Below are 22,929 nucleotides of genomic sequence, written 5' to 3'. Positions count from 1 at the left end.
TATAGAAAAGTTTCTGTAGATGTAATCGAAATTATTTCAGAAACCAATTTCATATTTTTAGATGGATTTTCCACTATTTAATGTACATTTTTAAAACTTACTTTCCTATGATTATGGGGAATAAAGAGTCAGTTATTAAGTTATATTTAACACTTTATCTGTTACTGTATTTAGTGCAATAAGATTATTCACATATATAGGTTTCAAAATTATACTTATATTAAAGCTTGTAAAATAAATATGTGTTCAAAGATGTTGCTAAAAAATTGTACAATAAATATTTCTCAATAAGTAGAAATTACGCGTTATTATTATCATTTCTTAGCTCATTTTTAGAACAAAGGTTCCAACATCTGCAAGATTGAGACGAGCGACGGCGCGAATCACGGACTCGCATCTAAATAGGTTTCCGCAAATGTCTACGAGTCTACCCCTGCTTAGCAGTCTATATTCTATACCCATTCCACGGATGGCACGACTTTAAAATGCTTCATGAATATCAAATTTTCGTTCTCTCGCGCGACTTCGTCGCACCCTCTCCTCTTCCATCTTTCGTTCGCCCCTGTCGCGCTTTTTCCCCCTTTTATTTCTCATTTCCAACCGTTCCCAACGCTTGGAAACAAATTTGTCGCGCATGCAGCGATGCACTTTTCAAACTTTTAATAAGCAACCGAGTTTTATTCATTGATTTTCGTTCAATTGTTACCGACACCAATTAACCCCCTATAGGTCAATATTACGAAATATTATATCGACGATTAACACAAAGTTACAAACGATTTTTATAATGTATTATTAACATTTCAGTTGTAAATTAATATTGTTGACAGACAAATTTGAAAACTTACTGGTTAAAAAGTTTAATGAATTCTTGGTAATTATTGTTTCTTGATTATTAATATTTGTTATTGCATGTTTTACTATGTTGATGCATCACATGTAATACTATGAACTTAAAAAAATATTTATTTCAAATTATTGTATTAAGTCGAAAGGTATGTAAAGGATTAACATATGTATATGAATGTATATTAATATATGTGTCTGTAATATATTATGGATCAGAGGTCTTACCTAACCTAAAAAGTAAAAACCGTACCTAACCTAACTACCTCTGTAATTTTCAATAATTTGCAGTCCAAAAATATTTCTATAATATTTGTGTAATATTCCTGTAATATCATTAGTTCTTTTATTAACATCCATATAATAAATGATTTAAAAAATGAATTCCCGTAAAAAATTATCCAAATACTAAATATCATCTGCTACCACCCTTGACTCAAAATACAAAACTATGAAACAAAATTTCCCTCCAAAATACTATTAAATTCCTTGACAAACTCCCACATATTAAGCACGAAAACTCGCAGATGGCTTAAGATTTGTTGTCGAAGGTAAATGATGACCTCCCGTGAACGACCCGAAGAAGAAGGTCATACGAAAATCGATACCAAAGTGTTAATCAAAGTGTCGAAAGCTCAGAATGAAAGGAAAAGAAACTTTAAGGTCCTATCCACGCTTTAACCTAGCAGGCCAAGGTGACAAGACAGACAGAATTTTGTTGGTCTAGACGGCAAGTGTCGCAAAGACCCGGAATAGAACGGTGAGGACGACGACGATAGGATTGGCCATTTTGTTGAGCGAGGAATTTGTCGACGCTGCACTTCGACATCCTCTGCCTGCTGCCGTTTTCTTTTACTTCCCTCCACATCGCTCACCCTGTACTCGATACGTTCCTGGTATAATGAATCCGACAAATTTTACGCTCCTCGGAAATTCGGTGTCGCAATCGACTCGAAGAAATCATTGCGCACCTGTTCAATATAGTTGGTATCTAAAATTAGTTCAGGCTTTTACAGGTTCATTAGATGCTTCGTTGTATTTATGTAGCAGATTGTGTAACTATGACATCATACTGTGTGCATATGCACTGATAATTTATCACTGGTCATAGAGTCGTACTGTCTACATTCTACGTTGCAGTATTGCGTATGTTGAATAACGTTAACGCTGCAACTTTCTCGAGTTTCCAGATGTTAAATGTTACCTCGGTGTTAGCTATAATATGAAAGTTTTCAGAAGGTGGTGCAATCTTTTCTTTGTCGCAAGGTACTTTATGAAAGATATGTTACTTTTAATATCGTTTGTTAGTGAAATATTCATGTCACTTTCATTGTGAGAACATTGTACGTGTGCAAGTTTAAAAACCAAGTTCAATCTTCAAATCTTCAAGCGCCTATATGCATAATTCTTCAAATATTCAAGCTTTCCTGTTCTTAATTTTTCGTAGTTCTCAAGTTCCCATATTCATGAATTTTCTGTCTTTAAGTTAGAAAGAGACTCACTCTAAATCCCAATAAAAATTTCCCAATTCAGTTCTCAACAAATTCTTAAATTTTTCAATTCCAACAAAATCTCCAATTCACAAAACTCCTAAATTTTCAGCTAAGTTTTGAAATGAGGAAATAAAAAAATTGGAGTTCATAAATCTCGCGCAACCTCACGCGTCATGCTCATCGTTGTCTGCGTACTTCTTTCTGTTATCATAGTTTTACACCGGGAGTCAAAAAGACTGATCTATCGCATCTGGTGAAACGTCGGTGCCGGTTGGTTCACAACAAACTTTACCGCAAGATTTACGACAAGCAATTGCATTCGAAAGCCAAACAGGGAAGTTGGAGCTCCTCCCCGCGAACGAATCCGTCGGACCGGTCTTTTGATCTTAACTCCAATGCCAATCTCGGCCATTTATCCATCTTCCCATGGATCCCGGTCGTTCGTCGAACGACTCGAAATTACCGATATATCCAGAACTTTGTTCGGTTATCCTTTCCTGCGAATGTAACCGGTTGACTCTCTGCTCCTACGTTTCGCGCAGTAAACGAGACCCTGAGAGTAAATAAAATCGCAGCACGTGGCACTGATCGTTCATTTAAAAAAGTACCGGATAATAAGATCATACTCTTTCTTCGCTGTGACGCTAAGCGATCGATGCTAATTCGATAACCTACGATCATGTAAAAATAACATGTATCTCTTATTTGTTTATTTATCATTTTTGTGCTAGATTGTTGCATGCACGATTTCGAAATGTTAAGTGTGTGATTTGATAAAAGTTTCATTTTATGACATTTGTGTTGTATTACTTCACAGCTTAAAGTCTAATAGAAAAGGGTATATAGGAAGTTTTTTTATGTTTTTTTAATAAAATGACTGTCAAGACACGGTTTCATGTAATTTGCTGACATAAAAATAGTGTAAAAGTTATTAAAAGCGAATATAATAGCCAATATAAAACGGCTGCCAGTTATAGTAAACAGGGACACCTGGAAAGTTCGATATTATTTCATGCAATGTACTATAATTTAAAAGATTCTTGAATGCAAAAGACAATTAATGCAACGACGTAACAACAATGTTAAGAGGTTGTTTTATAAAAATACATAATATGTGATCTAGTTTCGATTCAAGTACCACAGATCTCTTAACCTAATGAAACAAAAGTAGAAACATGTAAGAAAGCCAAGTAGTCTTGCCAGGAGGGTAAAGTACCACCGTAGTGAACTTCACATCAACTTACCCTGTTTAATATTTATTGGAATGATATAATAATACTGGCAATTATATTAAGGATATAGGTAGCTAAGAATGTAGGAATCTATATGAGGATTTAGGGATCTGAGGATGGAGGGACATAGTAGTTTAGGGATGTTGTGAGATTCAAGGATGTAGAGAAATTCGAATGTGAGGACTTTGGAAGGGAAATACTGTGGGATATGGGGATTTAGAAATATTGTAGTTGAGGAATGTAGGAGTTTGGGGACATGAGAATTTGAAGATATAGAAATTTAAGATGATGGAGTATGAATCTAGGAATGCAGGAACCTAGGGGTATAGGTACCTAGGGGTATAGGAACCTAAGGGTATAGGAACCTAAGGGTATAGGAACCTAAGGGTATAGGAACCTAAGGGTATAGGAACCTAAGGGTATAGGAACCTGGGGATATAGAAACCTAGGAGTATAGGTATCTAGGGGTATAAGAACCTAAGGGTATAGGTACCTAGGGGTATAGGTATCTAGGGGTATAGGAACCTAAGGGTATAGGAACCTAAGGGTATAGGAACCTAAGGGTATAGGAACCTGGGGATATAGAAACCTAGGAGTATAGGTATCTAGGAGTATAAGAACCTAGGGGTATAGGTACCTAGGGGTATAGGTATCTAGAGGTATAAGAACCTGGGGGTATAGGTACCTAGGAGTGTAGAAACCTAGGGGTATAGGTACCTAGGGGTGTAGAAACCTAAGGATATAGGAACCTAGAGGTATAGGAACCTAGGGTTATGAGAGGTTAGAAATAAAAAATTCTAAGAATATTTTGATATAGAAATTTAGAAATGTAAAAATACAGATCTAGGAATCTAGGGGTGTGTAATCCAAAGATATCGAATATAGGACTCCAGGTATCTTCACACCTAGAAATTGGTCCCAGCAATCTAGGAATCTAGAAATACAGAAATCCCAAAATTAACAAATACAAAAACAAACTAAACTAGGAGCAAGAGAATTCAGCAGTCCAAGAGTCCAATTAGTTATAACGGAGGATCCGATCCTCTTAAGCCAACCGCAGCAGTAAATGACCATAAAAAATATTTCCAAACAGATTTATTACATAATGTATAAAAATAAAATAACACTCGATACTCGTAACGAGACCCTAACCCTTAAAGATCCAGGGTTAGGCGAGTGGTCAGGCGTTAATTTTTTCCGGATGCAAATGAAAAGTCATCAGCGTTGGTTAGGTAGTCTTAAAGAGGTTAAGTTTATGAACGCGTTTCGGGATGAGACCGGGACTAAGACTACGAGAGGAGCAAGAGTAAAGGTAGCTGGAAGCAGAGGGAAGAGGAGGAAAGAGGGAGAGTGCTGAGCCAGCATAGCCGGCTTGCCAGCCTGCACATCGATACCAACCAGTCAGCCAGCAAGCCAACCTACCAATGAACCCACCTACAGTTGATAGCAAGCTTTTTCCTACGACGAAACGTTACATATGCGATAATTCCAGCGAAATTAAAAAGCTGTTACAACACGGGTCAGATGTTGCGCCGACGAATCAATGGGACATGCTTGTTTGCGATGAAACTGGTGAGTTTGGTCGGTTGGATGAAATTGACCCTTGATCAAAGATGGAGTTAATTTTTATACAGAATTATTTTTTGATGAAATTGTTGTGGAGTTAATTTTTAGGTAGGCTTGTCTATTGATGAAATTGTTGTGGGGTTAATTTTTAGGTAGGCTTGTGGTCTACTGATGAAATTTTCGTGGAGTTAATTTTTATGTAGGCTTGTAGTCTACTGATTAAATTGTTGTGGGGTCAATTTTTATGTAGGGTTGTAGTTTACTGATGAAATTGTTATAGTGATGAGTATGTGATAGCAATCTATTTGCTACGGATAGGCAAACTGACGAATAGACAGATCTCACAGGTTATGTTTAATTTGATTGTATAAAATATTGTACATTTTGTAGACTGGAGGTACATTGTGGACAAAGTCAAAAAATATATTATATAAAAATTTATTAATGATAAATATCATTTCTAACTTGAGATTCAATTTTAATTTTAATATTATCGTTACAAAGTGTTTTACTAAATAAATAAATAAATAGTTATAAGGACAGCATCATCGAACGAAGATGTTAAGTTGAAATATGAATAATAAATAAAATTTTCAAAAATCTGAAAATGTGTTTTATGTACCAGAAACATGTGTAGTGAATCAGAAATTAATTGGCTATGGCTGAAAATATATTTTTGAAGGATAATTAAAAATGTCTAAAAAATGATGCTTAATCCTACAATTAAAGAACACGCTGTGTATGATTTATTTTATATTTGCGCGGAATTAAATAAGTAGAATTATACTTTTAAATAAATGTGGTATAAAAATAATGTTTCAAGTTAGTAAAAACGAATAATGTATCTTGAAACGAAAGTATCGAATACGAGTGATGTCACAGTGAAAGTGGCTCGTATTGGTCAGACGTACTCCATAAATCAGACACTCTAGGAGAAACGTACTCGTACTGCTCTAATTTCTATTTACGACGCAATATGTTATAGTTATATTAAATACTGATGTTTAGGGAAATATTAAGGGAAATATTATTGCAATTATTGTTACAATGTAACATTATTGTACCTTTAATAGCGATATAATAAACGCTACTAGTAATTGCAAATTTTCAAAAAGTAAAGAATATTATTCCTTCAAAATTCAGAAGTACCATAACAATAAAAGGAAATGATTCAATTAAAAAATCAGTAAAATCAATTTTAAAAAAAATGTAATTACAACCATAGTATCATATTCATTGTCACCTTGTTAATATACCATGACCACAAATTATAGAACAATAATTCTGCTAAAACAAATTTTAATCACCTTATTAATATATGAGTGCTATTAAAAATTATAAAACAGTAATCCTATTAAATGAACTTTCAATCACCTACGTTGATGTATCAGAACCACGCAAAATTATGAAACAATAACCCTACTATAAATAAATCTTAACGCCAACCAAAAAGAGCCACAAGTACAAAAAATAAAAATCGAACCAAAATGACACTAAAATCGTTCGTAACCTACTACATCGAAGAATCCCGACTCGTCCACGTTAATATCAATTCCCAAAGGATCCAACGATCCACTCTTGGGGTATTTCGAGCAAGGAGAAACAAACTGATCCGCGGTGGTATTCGGGAAGCCAAGCGATACATCCCCTGATTCATTCATAGAAAGAAAAAGAGGGAGTAAGGACGAATGAACGTTGTATGTTTAAGGAAGAGGGTAAACGGTGGTAAGATGAACAAAGAAACGAATTGGAGAAGGCCGAAAAGAGGAAAGCAAGATATAGGGGTAGAAGATAGAAACACTCAGTAGTGATGGCAGTAATACAATACATGATGATATTCAAACAATTTTAATTTTATATTTCATTATGAAAATTTGACTTTTTTGACATTTTTAAATTCGAAGGAAATTTTTATATTTGATAGCTAAATTTGATTTTTTCAAGTTTGAAAAGAAAAAGAAAAGTAAAATGCCAAATTCAGAGTTCTTGAATTTGGCATTTTACTGATTTAAAAAGTCACGTGATAAGCATTGAAAAGCTTGTAAGTTTTTAACACTTCAAGGTTTCATTATTGAATATTGTTATCTTTTACAATGATGGACTAATACTATGACTAATATTAATGGACTAATATTAATACTATGACTAGCAAGATTTAACATGAGTATCAATAATACAAATGCAACAAATTAAATATTGAAGAACTTGTAAAAGAGATCATGGTAAATTAGGCATTTGAAAATTTGGAGATTTGAAAACTAACAAGAGTAGAATTTCAGAAAATTAGGAAAAATTATAGGTCTCAAGAAATTGAGATAGTTACTAATTTAAAGTTTCAACAATTAAAATTTAGAAATAACAGAATTTTAATTCAACCCTATAAAGATCTACATTATACAAATTTCCAATTGTATGTATACTACAGTTCTTATTAGTACAACAGTATTAATAATAATCATCTCTAACGACAAGTACAGTATTAATAATAATACTGTATTAATTAATGACAGTATTAATAATAATCATCCCTATCATCCTCAATTCTCTTACTCCCCAAATTCTTATTAAACAAAACACATATAATACATTCTCAACTACGAACAATATTCTCGAACACGAAACACAAATTTCCTCCCTTCTCCAAATTTCTCCCCAGTATCGATGCAGTATCAATCCACCACTATTAGCCAGCCAAGTGTAACAGAAAGAAAGAGAAAAAGATGACCATAGAAGACGAAGGAAAAAAGATAGAGAAAGACGAAGAAAGGTTCGACGGATAATCCTTGGAGTCATTTGTCTGCCGGCTGTTGAGACGCTCATTTGTTCGCGGCGCGATGACAGATGACAATGAAGTAGAGATCATGTCATAGAGCGTAGGGGTGGCGAAGGGAGGAAAAGGCACCCCTGGCTACGAGGATGCAGATCTGTTTGCCGTTCGTGCCTCAATTATTCTCGGATCATCGCTGTGTATCGGGCAACGGAACAATTGAATCCCGGTATTTGTGTCGCCGTGATTAAAAACATAATGTTCCGTTTTCAACCACGATAAGTAACACCGGAAACGAACCAAGTCGTACGTGCGTCGAACGCGTACACAATGGTTTGGTCAATTTAAAAGATTATTTCCGATCTTGAACGATTGGACGAACAATCGAGACGTTTTAATTTCGAATTATTTGTCTCGTGGTTTATTGAAAGAGGAAGAAACGAATTGAGTTAGCGAAGGGGTTGGACTTGGTGTACGGTTTGAGGAAATGGAAATTTGGGAAGTTGGAAATTTATGAAGGGGGAGTTTGGAAAATGGGGTGAAGGTTAGGGGACGTATTTAGGGATTTAGGGAAATTTGAAAATTTGGGAATTTGGGGATTTGGGTGTCTAAGGATTTGGGAAGTTGAGAATTTGGGGATTTGATAATTGGGGAATTTAGGGATTTGGGAACTTGAGAATTTGGGAGTTGAATAATTTGGGAATTTGGGGATTTGGAAACTTGAGAATTTGGGGATTTGGTAATTTGGGAATTTAGGGATTTGGGAATTTGAGAGTTTAGGGGTTTGGTAATTTGGGAATTTAGGGATTTGGAAACTTGTGAATTTGGGGATTTTGTAATGTGAGTATTTAAGTATTTGGGAACTTGAGAATTTGGGGGTTTGATAATTTGGGAATTTAGAGATTCGGGAACTTGAGAATTTGTGGCTTTGGTAATTTGGGAATTTAGGGATTTGGGAACTTGAGAATTTGTGGCTTTGGTAATTTGGGAATTTAGGGATTTGGGAACTTGAGAATTTGTGGCTTTGGTAATTTGGGAATTTAGGGATTCGGGAACTTGAGATTTTGTGGCTTTGGTAATTTGGGAATTTAAGGACTTGGGAACTTGAGAGTTTGGAGGTTTGATAATTTGGAAATTTAGAGATTTGAAAACTTTAGAATTTGGGGGCTCGGTAATTTCAGAATGTAGGAATATGGAAACTTGTCGATTTGGAGATTTCACAATTTGAAAATATAGAGATTTTTTTTCTTTTTTTTGTTCAGAGTTTATAGTCGCATGAACATCAGGGATTATGAGCGATAGTCTACTATTTTAAATAGTTATTGTTGTTGTCTATTAATTTATTTGAGAGAAAACTACAGGTTCTATGAAGTCATGTATATCCTATTTTCAATAGAATCCTCAGATTCTGATCGTCTTGCAGAATGTTTATAGATTTAGAAACTTTACAAATTAAGAATTTAATAATTTAAGAATTTAACAAGTCATTCGAGAATTCAGAAATTGAAGTACTAAAGAATTGGTAAACACAGAAAGTTGATATTAAGAAATTTGGAAACATAAGAATTTGCGATTGTGTATGAAGTTAGAATAAGGGCGTTAAAATTTGTAGGACCATCCCTGTCGGCCACTGGCGCATTTAGGGACTTCCGGACCACGCCGGAAGTTCCGTCATATTTGTCACCAAGCTGTTATTAACGGGGAGTTTTTATTGTTTCGGTATGGTAGGGGTAGTGGACGAAGAAGAGACTACAAGAACTATCGTTTCTCTTCCGTGGCTATTAAATTTAATAGCCAATATCTCCCCTATTGCCGGCACTTTTTATACCTTTTATCCCTTTGCGATTCTTTCGAGATAAAACTAAGTTGATTCGCCTGATTTTCTGGAATGCCTCATTGCTTCTTATTAATTTCAAAGTAAAACAAACAATTCCTCTTTTGCAAATGAGGGTTAATTAGCAATAAGATTTCTAATTTGTAGTTCGCTAAATTATTCAGAAATATAGTCAAAGATTTCAAAAATTTTTGTTTTTTGCCTTTTTGCTAAAGCATTTTATTATTTATGTGACTCTTATGAAGTAATGTATAATAAAAATATATTATGTTTACATTTATTTATTGATGTTAAAATATAATATAATTTATTATTTATAAGAAGGTGTAATGTAATAAAACATAATATAATTATGTTAATATAAAATGTAAACAAATAATAATTTATGGGTTTTGAAGTCAAATCACAATTTTCAATATGTAAATCAGAACTGTATAAATACATTTTCTAATTTTAAATAGCAACTACTAGCTTTATACATAGGTTCTCAGAGAAAAGCCTTTCTTCTTCAGATTCATATAAATAATTATAATGAGGAATCAAAATGTTTAACTATAACTAAATGTTCAACTATATTTTTCTGTGTTTAATTATTGCATAATTATGCTGTTCAATTACTTTATAATAAAACAATTCTAACATACAAACAATATGAAAATATTAATTCAATAAAAATTATATCCTTAAAGAAATTAATGACTGGTCGTTCAAGAACTATTTAAAAATTTTTCACTAATTTAAGCGTCATCTTTTACTTGAATTTGAAGAATTGTTCAGTAATATCCCTATGGTAATTAACACGTTTAATAATGGCGTATATTATAATCCTGATACCGTCACCGTAGCATGGCATATCTCACCGTGTAAAACAACGAAAGATCGTAATGACATCCGCTACGAGACAGCGTGTAGACAACACGAAGAAGCGGCTGAAATGACCCACAGGATAAAGTATCTCGAAACCGAGCGAGGTTCCAGGTACAGGCTTATTAATAACCGATTCACAACTCGAGCCCTTGTCTTCGTTTGCTGACAACAGTGAAGTACTGCTTGCAAAAATTGCACGATCGCGTTCCATAGCGCGATAAAATGGCGATCATCTTAACTGCAGCTTCGAAACAACCGACCTTCGTACATCGAACGCGTAACTTCGCCAATTTTTCCCCGGTGAAGGACACCGAGATAACGACATCATCAATCCTGAACTGTACTGCACCCGATAAGAGAAGTATCATGTTGAAGAGCGAAAAATAAGATGGAAATTATCTCTGGTGAAGTTCCGCTCGTACAATTTCTCTTGTAACGCTTTGCGTGTGCGAGGTAATTCGAAATTTTGGGGAAAGGCTCTGATAAAGAGATAATGAAAAATTAGATTTCATATGTAATACTAACAAATTATTATTAAAATTTGTTACGTGGTAATTTCGGAATTTCGAAATTTGGAAATTTGAGAATTTTTCTGTGTTCAAAATTTAGGATCTTGAGAATTTAAACGTTAGAAATTTCACAAACACGAAGATTTGGAAATGTGAGGATCCAGGAATTTGCATTTACCGAAATTTCCCAATTTTGAAATACGAAAATTTAATTTGCAAATTTGAAAACTTGAGAATCTCAGACTTTGAAAATTTAGTAACCTAAGAAAATCTGAAAAAATCCTAAAAAGAATCTAACCTCTTCCTCTCTGTTAATAGAATCTCGTATTATACCAGAAGGGGTATGAATTCAAGCATAGTTACAAGTAAGAAAAGATTAACACGGTGTCGGAAGTACATCAAATTATGCGTCGTAGATTTTGATATAAAAGACGACAAACGATCCCGCGAGGTGAAGTCGCGAGGAAGAAGGTAAAGTAAGTAGAAGTTGGGTGTCGGGTCGCATCTGGTATCTGCAATCAACACTCGCATGGTTCCAGTGACGTCACGTCCGGCCATCTGCCGAATAAGCAGAAACCGCGTAACCGGACTCTATCTGCGGGGAACGATTTCGAAAAAGAAGGAGCTGTCGACGCGAAGCACGTGTCTCGTGGAAAGAACATGAAGGCGTGGCAAAGTTATAATCCAAACTAATTTGCTTCGACAAGGATAATCTCCAAATTTAAGTGATCATTGTATTTCAAACTTTAGTACTTCGAATTTTTAAGTATTATTATTTTACTTCAAATGACAAAGTTACTTGTATATTAAAAATTAATGTAAAATACTTTAGGTATATTCTGAGTCATGCTACTGGATTAACATGGCTGCCATGTGACCAATTTAGTAGACTTATAGTTATTACAAAATACAAGCTTATAACATTACTATAAACGTATATAACAATAATACAAATATAACAATAATACAAAATATCAATTCATAACATTGCCACAAGTATTTTAAGTACATCAAGCTTTATAAAATTGCATCTGAAACCAGAAATGCTGATGAGGAAATTATTAAACAAATCTGTAATGATGAATTCTATGAAAAAACCAATTAAAAGCTGCGATAAATGTTGCATTAACGTACGAGTATACACTTAATGAGTTAATTGTTGCTTAAAAGTATGATTAGTTTATCAAATGTCAATGTTTTTTGTTTTTTAATAACCTTTAACGCGGTAAATAGTTTATCGCGAGTTTATTACAATGTGTCACACTGTTGTATAACTATCGTTGCCTGTTATGACTTTACTAGTATTATATACAAATTGCACTTTTAATTTCTGCGTTGCAACGCGTGGCGATATAACAGCTGGAAGTATGCGTGACTATTGAATGATGATACGAGAGAAAATACTACTGCAAATGTATCGTGTAGCCCGTATCACATATGGCAATAATGGTTTGCGATGTAACTTGTAACTAAATATTCAATAATGAACTTTAATTCATTAAAAAAGATCAACCCTTAATCGATATATCGCTATAATGCACGAAAGATCATCCAATAGTGGTGATATAAGAATCTACAGTACGAACGAAATGAATGACCTATTGATCATGCACATCGTCAAGGGTCGAAATGAAATCACGCACGAAAGAATCGGTGCAGCCAGTACGAATGGAAGGATGGTAGGGCAACGAGATTGGTGAATCAAGGCAGGCCAAAGGGTTGAGAACAAACATCGTTAATTTGCACGCAGAATCCCGCTGGCTGAGGCCGAAAGGTCAACATTAACCGCGGTATGTATATGCTCGTCAAATACTCTGCACTGGACCGTGTAATCCAGATTCGCGTTACCCGACTACGGTTAGCTGAAGTTTCAGTTGCTCTCGCGCTCCCTGCGCCCTTTCAGCCGACCTAATTGTCTAATTGGCAAATAAATCCCATTGTTTTCCAATGGTGCGATCGATATGTACACCACTGGGAAGACTTTTGTCCGACCGATGAAAATCGACGCTATGTGCTCTCTTTCAGAGCATCTTTCGGCTGCACTGTGTATTTGACACGGTGGGTGTCAACCGTTTTATATGCCGAATCTTTTGTAACACCCCTTTGTATTACGACCTCTGTTATAAAGTGGACACCAAAAGGTCGATGATTTCTAAAGGACCACGAGAGCACAGGCTGGCCTTTCTATTTGACTATCCCAATCGAGTGCAAAATATTTCATTAAATATTGAATCGTTCTCATTTTAGATATTTACATCTTTGAAAATTTCATAATTTATATATTTATATATTATGACAATACATTGCCAGTTTCAAGGATTTTCCATTCCGTCGGAGACAACCAGAAGATACTCCATTTTGAAACTCAAAGTAACACTTCAGAATTTTATAAAAACTACCAATTACAAGTTTAATTTAGAAAACCAAAGAAAAGTTTATAGTATCACTATTTTCATACAGTCTATTATTTCCAATTATAAATATCTAAGAATTAAAACAAATGACAAGATGTCATAATGTATGTTATAATTTTGTGTAGTGCTATACATCATTGGATAGCAACTTCCTTTTATAACATCTCATTCTTAAATATTTCATTTCAAGCTAAAATTATTTCCTAATAAAGTTTCCTTTCTTTCTATTTATATTACCTACTCAAATGATTTGTGTATTTTTTGAAAATATACATGTATAATATTTGGAAGGTATGTAGTTGATAAGGATCAGGTGATTAAACTCACGTGAACAAGGACGAAACACAGGAGGATGGTGAACTGGGGAGAGGTAGAGTTGAACGATTATCAGACAATAGTTTGTTAGTAGGGTTCACCTGCTGTATTGTTCTCTGGAAACGTGGATTCAGCTTCAGCCCGCAATCGTTCCTTCTCTGCATTTAAATCGTTCGATATGTACAACCGATAGTCTGTCGCGTGCACACTAATTACATTCAAGTATATGTACTTAGCTTTTAATTATTTAATCGTTTCCCTACCTTGAATTCTAACCGAGCTCTTCGCCCATCAGTTTCTTCTCTTTTCTACATTCATTAGCAATTCATTTTGAGAAGGTCACTTATGTTACAATTGCAGACAATTTTATTGCTGTTCATCTAACAAAAATAATAATAGTTATAATCTTATTAAACATGATTCAAGGTATAAATATAAAATATATCACCGTGTTAGTACGTTTTTTCTTCTTTTTATATATTAAGATTAAAAATAAAATTATTAACTGTTAACATATAACGCGTTTTAGAATATACAATATATGATCCATTATTTACATATTAAATTGTGCATATATACTGTACATATTTTTCGCAAATAGCATGTGACTGAATGTTCATATTAAAACGTATAAATCACCATTTCGCAAATACTCCGAACACTTCGATAATATCTAATCAAGCAAAATATGTAGTATCTTCCTGATCACATCACGATTGAAACAACATTGCTGTGGCGACAATAATACAATTACTGGCGAAGCAAACAGGTACAATTCCTTGGTACTGAATTAATGATCAATAGTTAACCATTTGTCCGTAATTTGCTCTATCTGCTTCGTGAGAATTGGATTTCTTAGTCGTATTTTCAACTCAAGTTTCCCACCTGTTGCTTTTCTTCCGTCCATCAGCTAAGATAAAACGAAAACTCATTAACTAAAGTTTATTTAAATTATTGTGTTTATGAGAAACCGATTATTTACCGGAAATGAATCATGAAGTTCGCATTTACTTTCCAAGGGTTGTAATTTAACCGTTACTGTACCTAAGAGACTATCACTTCTGAAGAATCCGCTGAAAAATAAAAATAGATATTATACAAACTTAATTGATAAACATGCATAAAACATAATTGAAAAGCTGAAATAGTAAAGACAACTACTAAAGTGCAGTCTTGCTATATGATTCTCTTTTATATGATCTGTCCATAGTGCACACAGAAATTTAAAAACCACAATTTTCCATATAGGACCATATAGCGAGATTTCACTGTACATGAATTACGTTGTTACAGTTTGCTCGTGTAATACAAATATTTTAGGCATCATGGAAGAATCTATAATGAGACATTTTAACAAAGCTGAAATGAATAAAAATGAAGGAAACTAAATAGCCAGTAATGATACAAAAGTAAAACAGCACATTATTTGTGGCGTACAATACTGAATACTTTGTAGAAGCACGAAATTTTCATACCTTGGATTAGTGCAACACAGGAACGGATTCAGCGAGCATCTGCAAGCAACGTACTAACCTATTTACTATTTTTAACGTTAAACCAAGATACATAATATACACTTCAAATATTACTTATATGCAATACTTAATACCAGTGTTACCATTGGGAATTTAACTATTCTTCACTTACATGGTTAACAAAATTGTGTAAATTTTATACAAATAATCTAAGTACACGAAATACAGATAAATATTGAAACATGGATATACATTTATGTGGATACGGTAAAATATTGTAGAAAAATTAGTACTAATCATATTATTTGTTTCATTACCCTTTTGCCCAAACTTGACATTTTAATGCATGTCTTTTGAAAGCTCGTTGACACTGTCTTGAAGAACGATCTATTATACCGGTCAACGGGAAAACTGCTTGGTATTCTGGATTGCAAGTTCCTTTAATAGTAGCCGTTCTATCGGCTGGAGGATTATCCGATGGATAAGGGAACTCAAACATGACATATGTATCTCCTTCTTTTGAATAATTTACTCCTCTTATTATTGAAATTTCTACGTCACCATCGCTTAAGTCTGTACAACTCCTATAAAATAGAAAAATATTGAAGGTTATAAAATGATATTAATTGTATCACTGTCATTGGCGTAACTAGGATTATTACCTAAAAGTGATCAGTTTTGTGATGGACATAACCTAATGACTCAATGAACAGGATCAATCTATATTTTAATGTTCCAAAACCAGTCTTCTGGCTTCAACTTAGTTACGCCAATGATTGCTGTTAGTAGCAAGGGAAAGAATGATGTACTAACTGAACTATGGCATAAGTTTTCGTTTCGTAATGATGTAGTGGGGGTGGTAGTGCATCACGTTTCCGAACTCTTAACATATCTAAATCTTTCTTATAACTCAATGCAAGTCGTTCCCATCTGTTATATCCAGGTACATCTCCCAATGCTTTTGAATGATCTCTTGTACATAAACACCACTGTAACAATAATCCAAAATGTGTTAAGTGAACTTGGTTAAAATGTATATGTTTACTTTACCTTAATTTGCTTCATTAATTGCGATTCAAGATTTTCATAAATTTGTTCGTCTGTTGCTGTTGCTTCCTCCAAACCATCTTCATTATTGAGTATCACGAAAGTGTCATCTCCCGAACTAGTTATGCTATCATTTAGTTCAATCTTTGCACGAGGTGATAGTGGTATAGAACTCATGTCAACTGGTAATCCAGCTACACTGGCTTCAATCAAAGGATCCATACCTTTCGCTTGCCGTAAATAAGTGCGTGCCAATTCTATGTCTCCGTCTTTTTTTGCATTTAGAGCAGCTTGCTTTAATTCATGTTGACGCTGCTGCAATAAAGCTAGTTGTTTGTCCGCGCGTGTTACTTTCTGACTTTGCTTTTTTCCTATTAGGAAAAAATTATTGTCATGTATGAAATAATACTGGTATTTGGTTTTTAAAATTGAAACCCCTTTTACCTCTTTGTGCTCTTGGAGGAGAAACCGGACTTTTTGGACTTGGACTACTTTTTTCCTCGGATGGTTCAGAATCTGGAATTGTCTGTGGTGTTGATTCTGGTTGTTCTTCACCTTTTTCCACTGCTGGAACAGGTGTACTAGATTGTGTGGCAACAAAAAGAGGTGGAAAACCAGGTGGAGTTGGTAATTCATCCAAAGGAACAGGTTTTCCCCGAGCGTGTAATTTAAGGGCATCTTCGAATTGCTTGCAAATACGGCCATATCTGCGAGCTTTCGAAGAATTTCCTTCACTCTCTGCAGCAGTTTTTGTTCTTCTGTATACTTCAAGTCGTTCTTTCAAAGCCAGTTCTAAATTTTCTACAGTAGCTGGTTTTACTTCGGCTTGCCCAGTAGGTTCTAAAACATTACAATATTTTTAGTTAATTTACATACATCTAGAGATTTAATAATAAATTAAATAAAATAAATTTTGTTTCATTTATATTTTACCTGCAGATGATGTTCCTTGGGTTTCATTTTCTACTTTTTCTGTTTTCTCAGGTGACGCAATAGGAGTATTTGATTCAGGGGTATTTGGAGGAGGTGGCATATCTGACAAATCAACTGTATCTCCTGCTGTTACTGCTGCAATTACTATATCAAACTGTTTTACTACACTTATATATTGAAGAGCCTCTTTTATGTTGCCTGCCCTCTTCCACGCTACTGCTGCCACTTTATATTCTTGCTGTCTACTTTTTAATAATTGTAATGCTTCTTCATCTATAGTTTTTGCAGGAACAGGTTCTTGGGGAGTATTGTTTTCTGTTTCTGTAATAGTTTCAGCCGCAGGACTGTCCTCTGAGAAACAAAGATATAATATTTAATATAAATTATACATTATAAATTATACTGGATACAAATTATATCCAGAGAAATAACATATTAAGTATTGCTTCTTGATAATACCTGGTTTTGATTCATTACTTTGTGATACTATTCCTGTAGCAGATGAAGGCAATGGTGGTGGTATATCATTTTCATCAATATCTTTCTCTTCTTGTGCATTATGTATTAGTTCTTTAAGTGTTTTAATTCCTCTTCCAAATCTTCTTGCTTTTCCTGGTTCATTTTCTTGCTTAGCTTTTTTCTCAGCAATTTGATACATTTTCAATCTCTCTTGTAAGAATACAATAGTATTGTGTTTATTATCTCCCTGAGATTCAGATTGTTCTGTACTTTCTTCTACTTCTGGAGAAGCTTTTTCATCAGATTCATCACCTGTTATCATCTTGAGCTCACTCTAATGTAATATAAAACATCTAAAATTATTTTACATGCAATTATATCACTTAACAGAAGTAAATAAGAAACAATATTTTTATACCAATAATTCTGGATCATCTTCTCCATCAGATATATCTTCGTCATTTATATCTTTTACACTTTCAGCTATCATCGCATCTAAATCTGCTTTAGGAACTGGTTTACGGACTGCTACAGAAATAATATATATATGTAAATAACATTCAAGATGATTATCTTGCTAGTAGACCCTAAAAGAAATGCTGCTAAAAGTATTACTCTTCTGTGCTCTAATAGCTACAGATGGAACCGGTGAATGTTTACCTCTTGTAACAAATCAAAGATTACTCGAGCAATGCATATGTCACTCTTTATTAAAATCTACTAGTCACAGAATCACTTTTTATAAAAAAAGTACTACTTTACCTCTTTGTTTAGGTCTCGGAGTACTGTCATCACCCGTTGTTAAAGCTGCTAATTCAGCTTCTAAATCATCATCATTGTCATCATCTCCCATGAAGTCATTGCCTAAGTTATCAAAAGTTTCTGGGACTTCGAAAATTCCATACTGTTGGAGAACAGTATTTTAATGCAGGAAAAATCGTACAGAAAATAAGGTTAAAAGTACTGAAGAAAATAATACCTGTGCAAGACTACCAGCAGGCCGTGTTTGCCGTTTTGGTTTCTCTTTCTTTGAGAACATTTTGCTTTAAAAAATTTGTACCGTCGCAAATCAATTGATTATAAGTAGAATATCAGGAATATTAAAGTGGATAAAGCATATCACAATCATAAAGCACATCGCAGTACCGCACCACTGGGTATGCGTCATCTATCGCTTAACAGCAAAAGTCATATATATAATACAGAATACATTTTAAACATGTGTAAATAATTTCAATTATTTGAAGAATATAAGGATATACAAAAGAAAAATTAATACTAGTCTAATAATTTGAAAAACTCATAATTTTCAAGTAATGTAACATTTATATTATTAAAGGAAGATTAGCACTTTTTAAATTTGTAACATACTATTTTATACATTTATGCATTTTGTTTAATTGAAACTTTTAAATAATTTAAACGTTTTGTTCCCTTTTATAAGAAACAATTGTTTTAAAACGTCAAATTTGAGTGGAACATTTAGAAGTTTAAAAATTCGATAATCATTCGAGATATCTAAATACGATCATTTGTTCAACAGAGATCGTACACGTTTTGCGCAACTCAACTAACTTCAATAAATTTCCCACTATCTAATGATGTTCCACCGCTATACACTTTTTACTTCAATGATGATATACATAGGAGACAAAATATATGAATAATAGAAAGAATTTTTTAATTGTTGAACTTTCAAATTTTTGAATCTTGAAACTTCAGAGCTTTGAGACTTAAAGCGGTTTGCGAAGAATGACTATTCCACAAAATGGATTTCGGCTTATAAAAATTTGTAAAATCTTGATATATAAAGGAGACAAAATAAAAGGTCACTGAGTATGCACACTCGGTGTTAGTACGCTTGAGCAGCACTCGTGATTATAAAATGTTCTTGAACAAATCATCATTGACATGCGCAGAATTAATATAAACTTGTTGTCTCCTAAGTATGATCAGGTATTAACAATTTCTGTCCCTGATTTGCTCTGCAAACACTACTGTGGAGATAGCATTTACAAATTATAGCATTTAAACAAATTATGAAAGATGAAATACTCATAAACAATATTTAAATCGGTTTTTCTATATGATAATTTGTAATAAACGAAGTATTGTTTCATTGTACATTATAAGTTTATATTATAACCCTTAAACTACGAAGTGCGGAGTTAAATTAACTGGAAATTTACATAAATGAATAAAGTTATACAACGATTTTATAATCAGTAAATATCATTTAAAATAATTTCAATAAATAACAATTGTTCATTTATTCTTATGTATTGTAGATGTATGGAGTATGAAATTATTTAATGTATTATCTGTAGTGAATACTCTTCAATTACATTGGATATTTGATGAAATCATTAATAAATTCAAGGTCTTGGAATTACCCTATCTCCTGTTTGTTAGCCACGTCAACCATTATCAGTATATATAATGAGAAAATACATATAACTATTCCAGTAGATTGAATCAGTCGGGTAGAGTAGCATCATTTATGTGATATCTGGTATATCTCAACACTTTGTTACATTATAAATGCTAGTATTTGAATATTTTGCTTGTGTTTTGTTTATAATCTGATAAAATATTAAAATTTAGAATATTTATTATATATGTACATGTTTCTAACATTTGAAAAATAATATACACACATATAAAATTTCATTGTGAAATTTATTTTGCAGATAATGTTTGATAATGGACCAAATGTGTAAAGAACCTCATCTTAACATAACAATAAATGAAAATGAAATTGTTGATGGTGCTAAAGAAGTAATTAAAAGAATAAGACCCACATGGCCAATGAATAAGTTGCATTTTAAGGTAAAACTATAAAAGTGTTATGAAATATATTATAGACTTATGTAATATTTTAATGTATACATAAGTACATATGTACTTTATAAAAATTTAATTCAATATTTATTTTTGTTTTGTACTAATAAATAGAATATGAGTTGTACTTATTTATTATAAAATATTATAATAAATAAGTTTATAATAATGAAATAGTTGTCAGTTTTATTGATTAAAATAAGAATCACAGTAGTACAATACGCAAAACAAAATTAGGGTCAATGTATTTTCTGTATAATGTTTGACTTTATCTAGTGATACTGTGTATATTTTTCTTAAGTTTGTCATTCATGATAGTAGATGCCCTACTATATAATCAAATATTTAACATTCTTTCAGTAAGTAAATAAGTGCTTTTGATATCTTGATACCTCTATTTATAGTGTATTTGCTTCGTATATTGGAGTAAGAGTAATTATGTTTTTGTAATTGTTATTTAATACCGTAAATAACAAAAAATGATTTGTTAGTATTCTGAAATACTATAAAATAAGAATTTTATCAATACAAAACAAAAAGTGTTTAAATATAAGATTGCATTTAATCTTTCTTTTAGATATTTACAGATGGAATCACAAATAAACTTATAGGAGTGTGGCATTCTGGTTATTATAATGATATGGTTTTAGTTAGAATATATGGGCATAAAACAGATTTGCTAATTAATCGTAAAGATGAAACAAGAAATATTCGAGTAAGTACTGAGTTAAAAAATATTCGGATATAAAAACATAAGAAAGATACAAGATATGCTCCTTTTTTTTTCAACAGATATTAAATAAAGCAGGTTTTACACATTCTCTTTATGCAACATTTAATAATGGCTTAGCTTATCAGTTTATTGAAGGTAATACGCTTACAACAGAGACAATCAGAAAACCTAATATATATACATTAATTGCTAAAAGAATGGCTCAAATGCATAAGCTTAATCCTGAAAATGATGAAATATGTAAACAAGCTTGTATTTGGAATAAAATGGAAAAATTTATGGAAATAATGCCAAAAGCATTCTCTGATGATGACAAACAAGCTAGGTAATATGACATAATAAAGATTATTATACTTAATTTACATTATTTTTATTGTTTATTCTCACTTTTAGGTTTCAGAAACTTATCAAACCATTTGGTGTATTGAAACAGAATTATCTACTTTTGAAAGAGGAACTTACAAAATTAAATAGTGAAGTGGTATTTGCACATAATGATCTACTTTTGGGAAATGTTCTTTATAATCAGAAAGAAAATTCTGTCACCTTTATTGATTTTGAATATACTGCATACAATTATCAAGCTTATGATATAGCAAATCATTTTGCTGAATTTGCTGGTAATTTAGTTCTGTTTTATACATAATTTCACACAAAATATATTCCTAATTGATATGCTTATTTAACACAAACACAATCTACTATTTTATGTCATTTATTTTAGGTATTGACAATCCTGATTTTTCTCTGTATCCTGAAGAACAATTGCAAAAGACGTGGCTAAACATATATCTTCAGGAATATAATAATGTAAACTATGTACCTGAAAATGAACTTAATTTATTGTATGTGCAAGTAAATAAATTTGTTCTTTTATCACATTTTTTTTGGGGTTGTTGGGGACTCATACAAAGTGAACATTCAACAATTGACTTTGACTTCTTAGAGTAAGTATTAAAATTTAATAAATAAATGTACAATGAAGTATAAAAAACATTCTATTTTTACTAATATCTTTTATTAGAATTACCGATATTATGCAATTATAGTTATCAATCTGTATAATATTTTATAGGTATGCTGCTATACGATTTAATGAATATTTCAAGTGGAAAGAAGAATTTCTTAACATGAAACTGTAAAATTTAGAATTGTTATATTTTTAATGTTTGTTACATTTTATGGCTTTAACATTCCAACACTGTTGTTTTTTGTTTTTGTTGTTTTATCAAAGTAACATTTCCACATATGCATTATGCCACTGATATTTTGTTATGTAAACAACCTTTATTTATAACAATGTACATATACAAGATTGTTATAAATATCAAACAGTATTACCAAAAAAAAGAAAAAATATATATGTATACATCACTAAAATACTATATGGAAGAAAGATGCTGTTTTTGTAATATAGCCTTTGAAGTTTAACAATGTAGATAATTTATTTCTGAATAAAAATAGCTTTATTTAGTCACTAACCTCCTGGTCCATGTTTTTAACGTTTAAAATCCTGAAATATATGTTCCGTTTTGTTTTACCACTTCAATATTTGCAAACACATTTGAAGCAGTCTGAAAATTTTAAATGTATTTAAC

General features: G+C 32.5%; 3 protein-coding genes across 11 annotated transcripts in view; 1 reads left to right on the top strand and 2 right to left on the bottom strand.

Moving 5' to 3' along the window:
• The window catches only part of tj (Maf family bZIP transcription factor traffic jam), a 28,616-nt gene extending 14,378 nt beyond the window's left edge, over nucleotides 1-14,238 (bottom strand). For both annotated transcript variants that reach the window (XM_076532193.1, XM_012281727.2), the window contains exons 1-2: nucleotides 14,107-14,238; nucleotides 13,856-14,001 (exon numbers count right to left, since the gene is read on the bottom strand). The gene's annotated coding sequence lies outside the window, so the exon portion shown is untranslated. The remainder of the gene's footprint in view (nucleotides 1-13,855; nucleotides 14,002-14,106) is intronic.
• Nucleotides 14,239-14,299: 61 nt separating this feature from the next.
• On the bottom strand, nucleotides 14,300-22,915 carry l(2)gd1 (lethal (2) giant discs 1). 4 transcript variants are annotated; one of them, XM_012281722.2, is made up of 13 exons: nucleotides 22,814-22,915; nucleotides 18,737-18,931; nucleotides 18,520-18,661; nucleotides 18,176-18,282; nucleotides 17,758-18,091; nucleotides 17,299-17,649; nucleotides 16,810-17,205; nucleotides 16,369-16,736; nucleotides 16,132-16,307; nucleotides 15,636-15,902; nucleotides 15,319-15,357; nucleotides 14,826-14,916; nucleotides 14,300-14,753 (listed from the first exon to the last, which is right to left on the bottom strand). In XM_012281722.2, the coding sequence occupies exons 2-13, from the start codon at nucleotides 18,794-18,796 to the stop codon at nucleotides 14,634-14,636; spliced, it is 2,451 nt and encodes an 816-aa protein (XP_012137112.2). In that variant the 5' UTR covers nucleotides 18,797-18,931; nucleotides 22,814-22,915; the 3' UTR covers nucleotides 14,300-14,633. The 4 variants fall into 4 exon arrangements, with proteins under 4 accessions (XP_012137112.2, XP_012137111.2, XP_003701767.2 ...); XM_012281721.2 differs by having other exon boundaries at nucleotides 18,176-18,285; nucleotides 22,814-22,914; XM_003701719.3 differs by lacking the exon at nucleotides 15,319-15,357 and having other exon boundaries at nucleotides 18,176-18,285; nucleotides 22,814-22,913.
• eas (ethanolamine kinase 1) lies at nucleotides 19,559-22,812 on the top strand. Of its 5 annotated transcripts, none has more exons than XM_012281719.2 (8): nucleotides 19,720-19,982; nucleotides 20,046-20,240; nucleotides 20,448-20,586; nucleotides 21,176-21,313; nucleotides 21,391-21,656; nucleotides 21,725-21,951; nucleotides 22,056-22,278; nucleotides 22,407-22,812. In XM_012281719.2, exons 3-8 carry the CDS (start codon nucleotides 20,461-20,463, stop codon nucleotides 22,471-22,473), a joined length of 1,047 nt encoding a protein of 348 aa, XP_012137109.2. In that variant the 5' UTR covers nucleotides 19,720-19,982; nucleotides 20,046-20,240; nucleotides 20,448-20,460; the 3' UTR covers nucleotides 22,474-22,812. The 5 variants fall into 5 exon arrangements, with proteins under 5 accessions (XP_012137110.2, XP_012137109.2, XP_012137107.2 ...); XM_012281717.2 differs by having other exon boundaries at nucleotides 20,046-20,269; XM_012281718.2 differs by having other exon boundaries at nucleotides 20,046-20,300.
• Nucleotides 22,916-22,929: the final 14 nt, after the last annotated feature.

This window comes from Megachile rotundata, chromosome 5 (genome assembly GCF_050947335.1).
Source record: "Megachile rotundata isolate GNS110a chromosome 5, iyMegRotu1, whole genome shotgun sequence".
Lineage (NCBI taxonomy): Eukaryota > Metazoa > Arthropoda > Insecta > Hymenoptera > Megachilidae > Megachile > Megachile rotundata.
This window is presented reverse-complemented; position numbering and strand designations above follow the sequence as displayed.